This window comes from Perca fluviatilis, chromosome 12, assembly GCF_010015445.1.
Source record: "Perca fluviatilis chromosome 12, GENO_Pfluv_1.0, whole genome shotgun sequence".
NCBI lineage: Eukaryota > Metazoa > Chordata > Actinopteri > Perciformes > Percidae > Perca > Perca fluviatilis.
Window position 1 is genome coordinate 9,317,434 of NC_053123.1, and position 13,617 is coordinate 9,331,050.

Sequence of the window (13,617 nt, forward strand, 5' to 3'; positions counted from 1 at the left end):
ATCCGATGAACTGACAGCGGTCTCACCCTCTACACTGACATGAATTGGACAGCACACTAATTTATGGGAATGGCTCAGCAGTGACTCACCCATGAAACCCTTCTGGTATTTGTGGAAGTGACTGTTCCACATGGAAGGACACATTTGGTGTGACTGCCTTTTTATTAACTGAAACATTCCTCAACTAAAACTGCTCAAAGTAGCACATATTCTGTCTGGTAACAGCCCTCACAGACTGACACCCCTCACACTTGATACTGCCCTTTTCTGTCATGTTTCAGTCAATCCCTGCATTTCCTTCCATTTCTCCTTGACCCTTGCTCCAGTGGCAAATCTAAAAAGTTACCCTACATTTCCCCCCCTTTTCTCTCCCATTTTCTCCATTTTGTTACCTTCTAAACTTTCTTTGTCTCTCTCATTGTGTCTCTCCACTCTCCTTTCCTTCCCCTGTCCTTCACTCTTAACCTCATGGTGAAACTGGCTGGCTGGGCTGAGACTGTATCAGTGGCTTAATAATTCAACTCCACTCTCGACCGTGCAAGGAAACAGTAGGTCACGTTGTTCCTGGACGGATAGTCCTCTTCAAATCCCATTGTCATTCTCTCAAAATTGTTTAAAAGTTTAGTGTTTTCATAATATTTTAAACACTATCGCTGTATTAATTAGTTTCATCAAATGATTTTTATATAAGATTTTCTCTATTTTGTATTTAATCTGTGCACATTTGATGGATCTGCTGCTCAGTTTTAAAAGGTAGTTGGATAAGAAGGTCAATATGTTATAATTAGTTAAGGTCAATAGTATCTTTCTTGTCTGTAAAAAAATTGTCTGAGAGGTTTTTAGCCTAGTTTAGCACAACAAAACGGAAGCAGGAGAAAAGAGTTACTTAAGCTCTGTCAAATGTGCATTCCAAAAAAAAATCTGAATCTTGTATTTCCACAGTTTCTTGTGTGTTGAACACATTTAAAAAATGCAGGACGACACATTTTTGTCTTTTGTTGGAAGTTGGCTGTTTGTCCCTGCTTCCAGTGTTAAGCCAGCCTAAACGTATCCTGGACTTTACTTAAAAATTTAATTAACACTGACCTTCTCATCCAGCTATTGGCGAGAAATCCATCAAGCATAATGTCATTCAAATCTCCAAAAGTGAATCACAATCGAATGGGAATTGTTTATCTGCTTATTTTTTTGAACACAACTGCAGTGGTGTAGGGTTATTGTGAAATGACTCAACCACCACGGTAATGATGGGTTTGGCTGATACATAAAGAGCAGTATGTAGAAGTTGATAATCACTGAATGCTTACCTACACCTTAACTACACCGCTGTACAACAGTTTCTTGCACTGTTCAACCAATGAAGATGATTTCATAATATTATTGCTTAGTTGAATGTTTACAACATAACTTTGACCAAAGGATGTATATCTTTCTGAACTGTATGTTTAAAATCATTTCAGAAAATAAAGACAGGATTGCTCTTGATACATGTAGCTTTATGTGTGTTTGATCGCTTTGCTACTTTTATCACACTACAGTATACACACTGTTAGAGAAGGCTTGCCAGGCTGTTGGGCTCTTGGTCAGTATGGAAAATTTGATATTGTGTATCTTTTTTTGCTGTCAACCAAGTTGTACCTTAGCTGTCAAACGCATAATAAATACCATTTAAAAATGATAGCCCCACGCTAGAGGGTTGGTAAATTGTTGCGGTTAACTATGAAGCACAGTAACAAAGGAAATATAGACACCAGGCTACTTGTAGGATTGAACATGACAAGATAATGACTGCTACTTTAATGCTTTGAATGTTTTTGGGGTATCTCTCAACTTTGCATGTGGTGCATTTCAGTGTAAATCCATTACACAGTACATTGTGTTTATTAACCACACGAGTTTCCTTCATGGGTTACTTAACATATGGGAATGTTGATATACATTTGGTTTGTGCGTCCCCAGGCAAAGCATTGTACTTTTCTTTACATATTTGTGTGTGATGTGCTTTAGCTCCTGTTCTCTGCAGGCGGCATGTAGTAATATATACTTCTCATGTTTCACTGTGTCTTCAGGCTACAGAAATATGAGGTAATAATTACAGGGCTGCTGGAAGAGCTTCTACCAAAATCCATGTATCAAATGTTTTGCTTCAGGTCGTTTGAAATTCTAAGAATATTACACCACATTTATTATCCAACAAAAGTTATTGCATGTTTTGAAGACTTATTTCCATGGACTCAATCCTGCTTCTTTACCTCTTGCGAAGACCTTTTCAGCAACATTGTTTTTCAAGAGCTTTCCTCTATTGGACACAGGTCCCATATATTTGTGGTAGAAAGAACAGGAACTGTCTTTCTACTTTCTTGCATTCCTGATAAGTATTTTTTTTTTTATTTATTCTAAATATGGTGGATGCATGGCTATTTTTTCCAAACCCACCGGAGAACCTATCAACCTACATGATTTGCTTTGGCCAGAGACTTCCAGATATTTTTCCACAGTGGCCTAAATGGACATTCTATTGTATTTTCATGTTTTTATTTGATTTATTGTAATTTTTCTTTATGGGAAGTTATTCTAAAATATCCTCTGATATATCATCATGGGCCAGTTGACCTCTTTGTGGAGTCCATTCATGCCTAATGTATGCTGCAGGTAAGTTGTACAGCTGTATAATTCTGACTTATTGTGTTGTAGTTTTGATTTAACACTTGCATTATCTCCCCCATTGTTTTTGTTGATATTTAAACATTATTTTTACCCCCCCCCCCACATCTTGATCTGCTGCTTCTTTTATATCCCCTCCTGTTTTCTGTCTCTAGTCTGCCCATGGTTGCTGACCTGATGGAGACGTGCATTGATGATGTCCTCAGGGCTCCTGGCGTTCCCTCAGTGGCAGCTACAGACGAGGCTGGACCAAGCAACGCCTTTGCTACCCCCAGTGTCACCGGGGAAGATGTTCTCGGCCTCGCTGGTGAGACTACAGAAAACCTGTACCACATAGTAAATTCAGAGTGACAATTAAATGTATATGGGAAAAATCTTTAAAATAAACCACTGTAAGGCTGTGAGTATCCCTAGCATGTATGAAAATGTATTTGGCAGGATAGTAGGGTACAGTGACAATGTGTCAGACTATGAGACACTGGCACTACCGCTCAGACTCACTCCCATCTTATTCAAATCTCATACATTTACTTTGCTTCTGCTCACATTTTCATCGTTATTTTCAACAATAGTTTAATTTACATAATCTGTCAAACCCCAGAGCTAATGATGTCAGTGATAAGTAAACAAGAGAGAACTTCTAGAGGAGTATACTGCAAAAAGGGTGGCATGATAAATAACACTTGTGTTTATTGTGTATTTAATAAAATTTTCTTAACTATATTATTTAAAAGAAATTTGTAATGTGTATGTTTTACTGTGCATGCACTGAAAGATTACAATGCAGTTATGTATTTAAGTTTAACTTTGTGTCTCTCCAGAAGCAGCAGCTCGTCTGAAGCAGCTGGAGTTGGAGAGCAATCCGCTTCTTGGTACTCCAAAAAATAACATCAATGTCAATATGGTAATGAATAATCAGGTGGGTATTTGTTCATATAGTATTTCTGTTAATTTTCTGCTTTAAAGGGGTGATAGAATGCAAAACCGATTTTACCCTGTCATAGTCGTGTCATCCCATTGACACCCCTTTACTATGAAAATCTCATATTTTGAAACTGCCGCTGAAAACGGGCGAATCTCAACAAAGCTAGTTGCTTGCGTAAGCATCTCAAAATCCGGAACCTGTCACAGCCGTGGGTGTATTAAGAGAACGGTCACGCCCCAACTGACCTGAGATCAGTTAGTCTTCTGAATCTAGGTCGTGCAGATCTCAGAAAATGTATACATTGTTCATATGCTATTTTACCATTAAATTCACTTCTGAGACTTTTTTTTTATGCGAGAAATCAACTACGTAGAGGTCAAATATGGGCCGTTTTCCGAAAATTGATGTCTAATTGCAGATTTTGGCCGACTGTGTGTCGGACTTAAGAGGCCGGTTCTGCCTGTGTTGCTGCCCGGCCTGCCTTCCTTCACAGACCCCGGCCGACTGGCAGCCCACGGCACTTCATACCCGCGCAAAGTCACCGTTTTGGGCTAATGAACTACGAAACGCCGCTGCTCTGACAGAGCTCCAGGGCCTCCAACTCCCCTCTTCCTGCTAGCTAAATGCCCGGTGTGTGTGAGTGAAAGCGCGGTCAGCGAGCTTGGTACGCCAGCATTCTCTTACCACAGGTTCCAGTTACTCTTTTAATGTGTGTAATTATAATGTGTTGAGTTATTTAAACAAACGATTGTGGAAATAAACGCCGCTTGTCCGTGAGTGTCATTGATAGAGCCTGCGGCTGGATGGAGCTCTATCAATGAGAGCTAGCTAGCCTCCTCTTAAAATTCCTCTGGAATTCACAAAAATTCATTAACTTGAAATCGGACACCGTTGTTAGCTTAATAAAACATTTAGTTAGATTTTATATAAGTGGCGTGACGAAATTCAAACTGTAAATATACTCGAATTACGACCAGAAATTAAGCTAACTAGCCGCAATCTGTACACTTAGGATTGAAGGGACAGTCGCAGCTAACGAAACCCTTACAGCTCACAAATATTCATTAACTTGAAATCGGACACCGTTGTTAGCTTTATAAGACGTTTAGGTATATATTGTATTGCTAAGTGGCGTGACATGTGTGTAACATGTGGTAAGAGATTGCTGGTGTAACAAGCTCGCTGACCGCGCTCTCACACACGGGCCATTTAGCTAGCAGAAAGAGAGGAGATGCAGGCCCTGGAGCTCTGTCAGGGCAGCGGCGTTTGGTAGCTAGTCCATTAGCCCAAACGGTGACTTTGCGCGGGTATGAGGTGCTGTGGGCTGCAGCAGCCGTGCCGGAGCTCAATTGAGCTGACAGCAGGCCGGGGTCTGTGGAGGAAGGCAGGCCGGGCAGCGAGGCAGCAACACAGGCAGCTGAACTCCGACACACAGTTTTACCAAATTTGCAATTAGCCATCCATTTTCGTAAAACGGCCCATATTTGAGCTTTATATTGTTGATTTCTCGCATAAAAAAGTCTCAGAAGTGAATTTGGTAAGGAAACATTGCAGTGTCTGGAATATGAGATTCTGTCGCGTTTCTAATGTCTGTGTATTGGGGATTCGCCAACCAATCAGCACGACCTCTAATGCGTGTGTATGGCGAGTCGCTCAACCAATCAGCTGGCGTCTCGTAATGCGGGGTATCGGGCTAAGGCTCAACCAAGCAGCGCGCAGCTCATCTAAATATTCATGACCATACCATATTTGGAAGAAAAGCTCTTGTTACAAATAGGGCCAAAACACAGGGATGCATAAGGGCCAATAAAATATCAACCAGGCCATTTTCAGCCCAACTAATGTTACATACCCCATTAGGAGACCATAAGGAACAGTGTGAAATACCCTATATAATCATTCTATCACCCCTTTAATCCCAGGACCCAAAAACACTAATGAAAACTTGTTGTCGCCTTCTAGATAAATGCATGTCGTATTTCGTCCAAGCCCCAGTAGAGAAATTACACTAGGGATAGCATAGCATGTTGTCTGGTTTGTTCAGAAGCGATAACGATATGGTTCTCTCATCTTTTTGCATGGGATGTGTGTGCCCCACCCGACCCTGCTCCAACAGGAAGATGTTGTGAAGCTCACGGAGAAGTGTGGTCTGAGCAGTACAGGCAGTAGTCCAGTTGTCACTCCACTGTGCACCCCAGAGGATCTGAAGAGTAACATCCTGAAAGCACAAGCCGAGGCTGCTGCCCTCAAGGTGAGGACCAGACCCCACCAAACTGGATGCAATGTATTGTGTAGTTGGCACAGATTTGAAAGGTTTTATTTTATTTAACAAATCTCTATTTCTAAAGAAATATTTTTGGGGGTAATGTCTTGCCGAGAGTATAGAGTTGTAAGCAGATAGATGTCAGGAAATCAGAGGGGAGAATAATGGGAAATAATGTGTAAGGTCCCCAGCCGGACTTGAACCAGTGGAACTGTGTTCATGGTCTGCACCGTTAGCTTATAACTCAAATTCTATAATGATAATAATGTATATAATATTGCTATTTATTCATGTACTGTATATGAAATAATAGCAATCAGCTACGGCCTAGGATTTCTGACTTTCAAACCAACTCTTTCAAGCCCTAACAGTGTGGGATTCAGTGTCTGTGTGCAGAATGAGGTCATCACAGCCACAGTATATCAGTAATGTGGAAAACATTCATGTTAATATCATAGTTGTGATGTTATTCTGCTATCAAGTGAGATGGAGGTGCATAGCTGTATTAGTCCTTCACCCCTCTGTCTGTCTATCCATTTCTCTCTCCCTGTTACTGTGTAGGGATCTTTGGAGGAACACGTCGTAATTGTTGGAGATAAGAACTGTAACTTGCAGGAGGCCTCTGCCAGGTATGACCACACTGGAATAACTCATTTTTAAAACTATGTCTTTAAAAATCTGTAGATATAGAATTGTAATTAATAAATGAATTAGATAATTAGTTAATTAAAAAAAAAGTCATGTCTCCCAAAATGTATAGAAGCGTGCAAAATATTTTGTGGGTTTATTTAGTTTTTCCAGTATCATCCTGCATTTTTAAAATCTCTTCTCCTTTTAAAACGGTCAGTACAGTACAGTACAGTCAGTACAGAACGACCATGGACAGGAGAAAAGCCATTCACTCATGCTCCATTGTCTTGAAATTGGGCCTTTTCCCTTCTCCTCCTCCTCCTCCATCTTTCTGAGTCGTGCCAACTGTCAACACATTGTCTCAGCCAATCTCAGCACTCCCTGCTGCGAGAGCTGATTACCAACTTGAATATTCATGAGGATTATTAGCGTGGCTCAAAACATTACATCACCTGCAGCTCATTCTTACAAGCAAGGCTCCACAGATTGTCAGGGAAATCCGCTGTCGCTGTCTTGCATCAGAGGCAGTCATTGGCTCGGGATGATAGAGGAGGATTGAGCCACATAAGATTGCTTTTTATTTGTCCCATTGTCTTCCTTCCCTGTACCCTATTCAAATCTGGATTCATATTGAATTTGTGTATTATTTTGAGGACATTTTACTCCGTGTAAAAGGATCGATTTGATCCCGTTTCTTTCTTTTCTTCAAAATCACTGGCACATAACAAGAACATGTCTTTCATGCAATATGCAACTTTCCAGGTTAAAGGTGCGTACCGGGCGAACGGGCAGTAACTCGTCTCTGTCCGTTAGTGGTCGCTCTGACATCCAAGACTCCCGGGACCTGTTCAAGCCAGCCTCACTGGTCTCATCAGCAGGGGCTAGGTCAGTCTGTGTGTCTGCGCACACACACACACACACACACACACACACACACACACACACACACACACACACACACACACACACACACACAGAGAACTTGGAATACATTTCTGCTAGTGTTTCTGGGAGGAACAGAAACCTGAAATTTTCTGTTCGTTTTCTCATTATTTCTCTTGTTTACGGTTCATCAGTGTCGAGAGGCTAGCTGAAGATGGACACCCCTCTGTTCCCAAGATGCCCTCTGAGTCTGCCAACGAAAGCATGGCACCAAAGGTAACATGATTATTAATAGTCACATTACTTACTGTGGTGCATTTACATTGCTTACCATGGAAATCATAGCAACGAATCCTTTACACCCTTACACATGTTACACTGTTACTATTGTTATATTGGATTTTTCAACGCCATGTACTATGGCTGGGTATCGTTCAAAAGTATTCAATACCGATACCAATACCGGTTCCTAAGTGATGCTTTTTCGATACTAATTTCATAAAACAAAAAGAAATTACAACATTACATATTATGGCACAGATCTTCTTATTTATTTTTCAGCTCCTACTACGTGAGCCCCGTCTCTGTGCGTAACGTAGTTTTTCCCTGCGTGCGACGTGTAAAGTGAGACAGCCAATCACAAACCTTATTAGAGCTTGGTAGAAGCATGCTGCATGCTGATTGGCTCACTGACACTGATGAGATTTACTCCTTGAGTATTGAAATTGGGTATTGAATGACGAGGCATTTTTGGATACTCGTTACCTTAGAGTCAATTTGGTCAGTGCGTTAAAAGTATTGAATTTGGTTCCCAGCCACACCATGTGCAGTAACTCATAATATTGAATTTATTACCCGTTATGAGGGTACAGGTACATTTCACACGTCCATCCTATTATCCATCTGATCTGACTTGCATAAAAGGCACACACTTTATTATTCCAGATGGACTGAAAGGTGACTACACCAGATGATCTACATTCCTGACTTTACTGATAATAATGTTCCTACAATACACTGTGTGAGAAGCTCCACTGTCTTACTGTGGCAGCTCTTCAACCTAAGGGAGTTTCTGTTTAATAAAGATGTATTTTTTTGCACCCCGCTTGTGTGGCCTATGTGAACACATTGCCTAATACAGAATTTGTAAAACGGTGTTTGTGTCATTCTGCAGGTTAAAGCAGAGGAAGTTGACGTGCAAAACACCGCCCCACTGTCTGACAACCTGATTGATTTCACCGATCCAACTCCTATGGTAAGTCGTAGTCCGATCAGATGTGGAAGAACTGCAAAAATATCAGAATGTTGTCAATTCCTGAATATATTTGTGTAAGCACCTTTGTAAGAGGATGGGATTTATTGACTTGCCCAAGAACACTAGGAAGGAAAGATTGGCCATTGCAGGAAGTCAAACACTGACCTTGGACTCAAGACAAAATCAATCCAGCCACCCAACTGGACTGCAACAATCCATTATTCACCCTCATTCAGAAATGATAAACCCATGTCTTCATTGTTCCAACGCTACAAGGCTTTAGTGTAATGGCATTTCTTTTAGAGCCAGAAATGTAATTTGTTAGTTATGATAAATATTCACAACATTTATGAATGTATACTGTAGATTGACACTCATAATACAAAAAAGAAACAGAAAATTAAACTTAATTTGGTACTTTTATGTAATCTATTGAAGTAAACCTGTATCAGTCATCTGGGGTCCATAAATAAGTATGGTCAATATAGTGTGACAACATTATTCTGATCGTCTTCCAGCTACCACCAGTGCCCAAACCTCTTATCACACCTCGCTGGATCATTCCTACAACTGCTGTGAGTGATCAATCTCTATTCCTACCCGTCTATCTTTTCTCCTAGTCAACTGTCTATCGGGCTTTTTTTGCCTCACATGTTCTTATGAAATGTTTTAGAAGGTTTTCATGTATATTTATGTATTAAAATGTCTGTCCATTCATTGTCCTGAAACTGGTAATACAAGGCTCAGCATTTATTTGTCCATATGCACTTGCTTAGATGCTGTTCACTTTGGCTGATGTAGAGGCTGTGTAGAGAATGACCTGCTTCCTTCTCCCTCATCCCCTTCTAATGCAGCCTCCTGGCGTCTTTACTAACGGCGTACTCGACTTTGACCCCCCCGCTAAGGTCCACCCTCTTCTCCCTGCAGATGGGGGAGCAGCTCTCACCCCAGTTCTCCCCCACCTCGCTCACACACGTAACACGATCTCTGCCAGGTAAAATTCTTTTGAGACTTGAACCCAAAGCACTTCAAGCTTGTTTTTAAAGCAAGCTTGGTAGTATGCTGACCCCTGCTGATGGAGCCGGAAAATGCCTTGCTTTAGCTGAACTCCCCAGTGCAAAAGAGTTTGAGGTGAATCACTTGTAATAAGGGCTGGGTATCATTCAAAAATATTCAATCCCTGTTCCTAAATTATACTTATTTTGATACCAATTTTATAAAAGAAAAAGAAAATACAACATTAAGGCACACATCTTTTTATCTATTTTTCAGCTCCTACTACGTGAGTTCCGTCTCTGTGCGTAACGTAGAGTTTTTCCTGCCTACCCCTGCGACACTTTAGAGGCAATTCAGTCAGTGCCTAAAAAGTATTGAATTCGGTATCCAGCCCTACTTGTAATTCTTGCTTGGTCATGAAATCACTTTGAGACTTCAACATTATTTCTGTCTGTAAAATAGAGCTAGTCACTGCAGATGTTGCTCATCCTAGAGGAGTCCCATCAGAGGTTGCAAAATATCTAATTATGCCTGATATTTGTGTGTTTTACGAACGCAGCAATTTAATTCATTTACTTTAGAGCTGTTAGGACCCACATGCTCCCTTATGTCTCAGTCAACATGAAAGCGTATGTTTAATGCTTTTACCAGCAAAGTAGTCTCTATCACTGATGCAGCCATCCTTCCACTCCTGTGTCCCGCAGCACTGTGGGTCAGCAGCCAGCCTCGGACGATGGGGCCAAACCCAGAGGTCTCCTGACCACTGAGCTCTGATGGAGAAATGAGGAGGAGCCATCACAACATTCAAATCCCTGATCGCTTCCCCACCTCACCCCCTCACCCATCCACACACAAGCAAGCTGGGCCAGGTGTGCTGAACACTGAGGGCTAAGCGGAAAGTGGAACCAGGGAAGAGGCAGCTTACAAACACCACAAACTTAATTTCACCAACACTGACACTGAGTGAACAAACTAAACTAAGTACACTGGAAAATATTAGAAACATGATTACAGTTTTTCACGATAACATGACACAAAGCCTAGTTTTTGTAGAACAGTTAAAACAAACCTTTAGCTCCAGTATTGCCATCTTAAGAACACCTAACTTGTGAACCTCCGGTGTGAGTTCACGATCAGTGACCTGCAATTTACTTAATCCATCCAGTCGACCACACCTCAGTCTCTCATAACACCTAGCACCATCTCCTTGTAGATGACAAGTGATGAAAAGTCTTGTTATTCAACTTGTTTGCTACAAAGGGCAAATTGGGACTGACACAAGAGAATGGCATGACACTGTAAGGTACGTTGCGTAAAAGCATAAGGCTTACGACTCCAGGAGTAGGTTGTCTCTTTTAGTGCTGCTTTCCTCCCCCATTTTTGAATCTTGCTGTTTTATCACTGGTTATTCACACCACTGGATCTTTGCTACTCTGAGCTTTTGTGTACACGCACAGATCACACAGCATGTAGAGCTGCTGAGGTACACTGGATGAAGGACTAAAAAGAAAAACCTATAAAAAAGAAAGATGTTGATTCTAAGAGATAAAATGCCCTGGACTCTTAACATGATGAAACGTGAATATGATACTGTACTGTCCTTGTAGCACACTACAATTTTTTTTTTTTTTTTTTTTTAAACCTAGCCGCTACGACATGTCAAAGGTGTCTGTTGGCAGCCACTGGATATGTAAACTTTACTGGATTAGTTTTTATAAACGCTGGACCTTAAAATCTTTAATTTTAAATCTTCGCCTACGTCAATCTTTAATTTTAAATCTTCGCCTACGTCAATCTTTAATTTTTGTTGTTGTTGCAATGGATGACAATAGAGGTGACTACACTGGTTTTTCAACCGATGTTTTTATTATCCTGCTCTTACTTTTTTGATGTTTTAATATTTTGAGAGAAAGATGACTACACAATGATGAAGTTGAAGTTTTACCATTTTGTCTAAAATGTGTCCCTCTATGTTTTTATTTGAAAGCACTGCCTCTACCTGTGACAGTTTCTCATTCACACTACTTTAAACTTCTACAGTATATTGGCTAGGTAAATGCAAAAGGCGGCTCAATTGCTGTTAAAACCTTTTAAGTTAACTATGACCCCTGAAGGTGGACACCGTTTCCAGGGATACAGGATACTTAAATACCAACAGGATCATTTTTTTATTAAAATGTTTTTGTTATTAACAACCTGCACACAGTGCCGTTACAGGAAAAAGTCACTAAACACATACCAACACATTTGTAAAAATTTAAAACATCAATTAACATTATTGTTACTATTCTTAAATTCACTACCTTGCAGGCCTACACATTGTCATTATTGCTTTTAGTATTTTATTTTATTTTTAATTTGTTCATGCTTCACTTGTTTATGTTGCTGGAGAGAATGCCGTAACAGACACAGGTTTAGGACCAGTTTATTTTCTTTACCTTTGTTTCATCTGTGCAGCCTTGGGCTGAAAATCTCATTGTTGATCTGTCTTTTTTTTCTTCTTCTTCTTTTTTACATACATACATACATACATACATACATACATACATACATACATACATACATACATACATACATATAGCTTCAGTATTTTCAATACTATCATATGTATAATTTACAGAGATTGTATCGTTTTGAACACGTATCAAAGTATCAACACTTTTGACAACCTTTTTATTACCTAACTGGATATCTGAATTCATTTTAGACAGTAGACTGACCTTGTTATACAGTAGAACAGGGCTCCTGGTATTAACATGCTGCAGCTACTACCCTGCCTTATAGAAATGAATGTATTCAAATAGTCTCATCTGAGAAAGCTGGAGATGCCACAGAATAAAAAGGTGTACAAGTTGTTACATTCTCAATGGCTGTTATAGTTTGTAACCAGAGGAAAACCTGTGAAATATCTTAAAATCAGATTTTGTACATGTGAAATTGAGGCCTAATTCTACATTTTTTTTTCCCATCTCATTACCCCATCCAATGTAAGTCTGGACCCTCATTCAAGTTATGTCTGTAGATTTTTCATTATGATGGTGATTTCATTCTTGAACAAGGGAAGCTGACTGTTTTACAATGTCTTCTTAGCAGTGACAGTTATTTATGCTACTACTCAGTGTAATTGTTCAAAATATTACATGTTGTCCAAAAGTGTTGTAGCATACAGTTATGATGTATTGTCAGTGTAATGGCATCAGCTGGCTGTAGATATGAAGTAGATTTATATATATTTTTTGAAAATTATGTTGGCAGTATTGTTACTACACACTGAGAAGATTTCTGCATTGAGGTGTTTTCTAATTACAAAAGAAGTAGGAAACTGACTGGAAAAAAACAGATTGTGACCTCTCAAATGCAATTTTATATAAACTTATTTTTTTCTGGAATACCTGATCATGATTCAGTAAAGCTTTGCTACAGTAGGAGTCACATGTTTTTCTTCTTTTTTTACTCTTTGACTGTTGAAATGATTTGCATGGAAAAGAGGTTATCCTTTTCACTACTGTGCTGTGCTGTGGGGGTTGTTAAACCAGCTATGAAACCATAACCTGGATCACAAAAAAAAAAATAAGAATCAGATTTTGCAATCCTGTTTAAATTCACTTGCTCTGTGAGAAGTAAAGCTCTTGTATCTGTATCCGAAATGTAGCATTAACAACTGACTCAGCAGAAGTTATGTATTCAGTTTTTTATAATTCTTTTTTGGGGCATTTTATTTGGACAGGACAGCTTAGACTTGAAAGGGGAGGGGGAATGACATGCAGCAAAGGGCCGCAGGTCGGAGTCGAACCCGCGGCCGCTACGTCAAGGAGTAAACCTCTATACGTGGGCGCCTGCTCTACCAGGTGAGCTAACCAGGCATCCTAAAATGAATGTTTTTTTTATTTAATTTTTTTAAGTGATTTTCTGACTTTGACATGTCAAAATGTCTTCATTGGAAAAAGACCACTGGACTGTGTGGAAACACAAAGCTTGTATAGCTTGTACTATACATTTAGT

The 13,617-nt window shown here is 39.9% G+C and overlaps 1 protein-coding gene across 3 annotated transcripts in view; it reads left to right on the top strand.

The window, feature by feature from the left end:
- epb41l5 (erythrocyte membrane protein band 4.1 like 5) overlaps positions 1 to 13,043 on the top strand; it is a 41,033-nt gene extending 27,990 nt beyond the window's left edge. The window contains exons 17-26 of one of the 3 annotated variants that reach the window (XM_039818216.1): positions 2,820 to 2,971; positions 3,486 to 3,583; positions 5,706 to 5,840; positions 6,414 to 6,481; positions 7,245 to 7,367; positions 7,559 to 7,640; positions 8,539 to 8,619; positions 9,138 to 9,194; positions 9,474 to 9,613; positions 10,320 to 13,043. In XM_039818216.1, coding sequence (XP_039674150.1) covers positions 2,820 to 2,971; positions 3,486 to 3,583; positions 5,706 to 5,840; positions 6,414 to 6,481; positions 7,245 to 7,367; positions 7,559 to 7,640; positions 8,539 to 8,619; positions 9,138 to 9,194; positions 9,474 to 9,613; positions 10,320 to 10,389 — 1,006 coding nt within the window. In that variant the 3' untranslated portion in view covers positions 10,390 to 13,043. The remainder of the gene's footprint in view (positions 1 to 2,819; positions 2,972 to 3,485; positions 3,584 to 5,705; positions 5,841 to 6,413; positions 6,482 to 7,244; positions 7,368 to 7,558; positions 7,641 to 8,538; positions 8,620 to 9,137; positions 9,195 to 9,473; positions 9,614 to 10,319) is intronic. The other 2 variants (XM_039818217.1, XM_039818218.1) reach the window with 2 other exon arrangements.
- Positions 13,044 to 13,617: the final 574 nt, after the last annotated feature.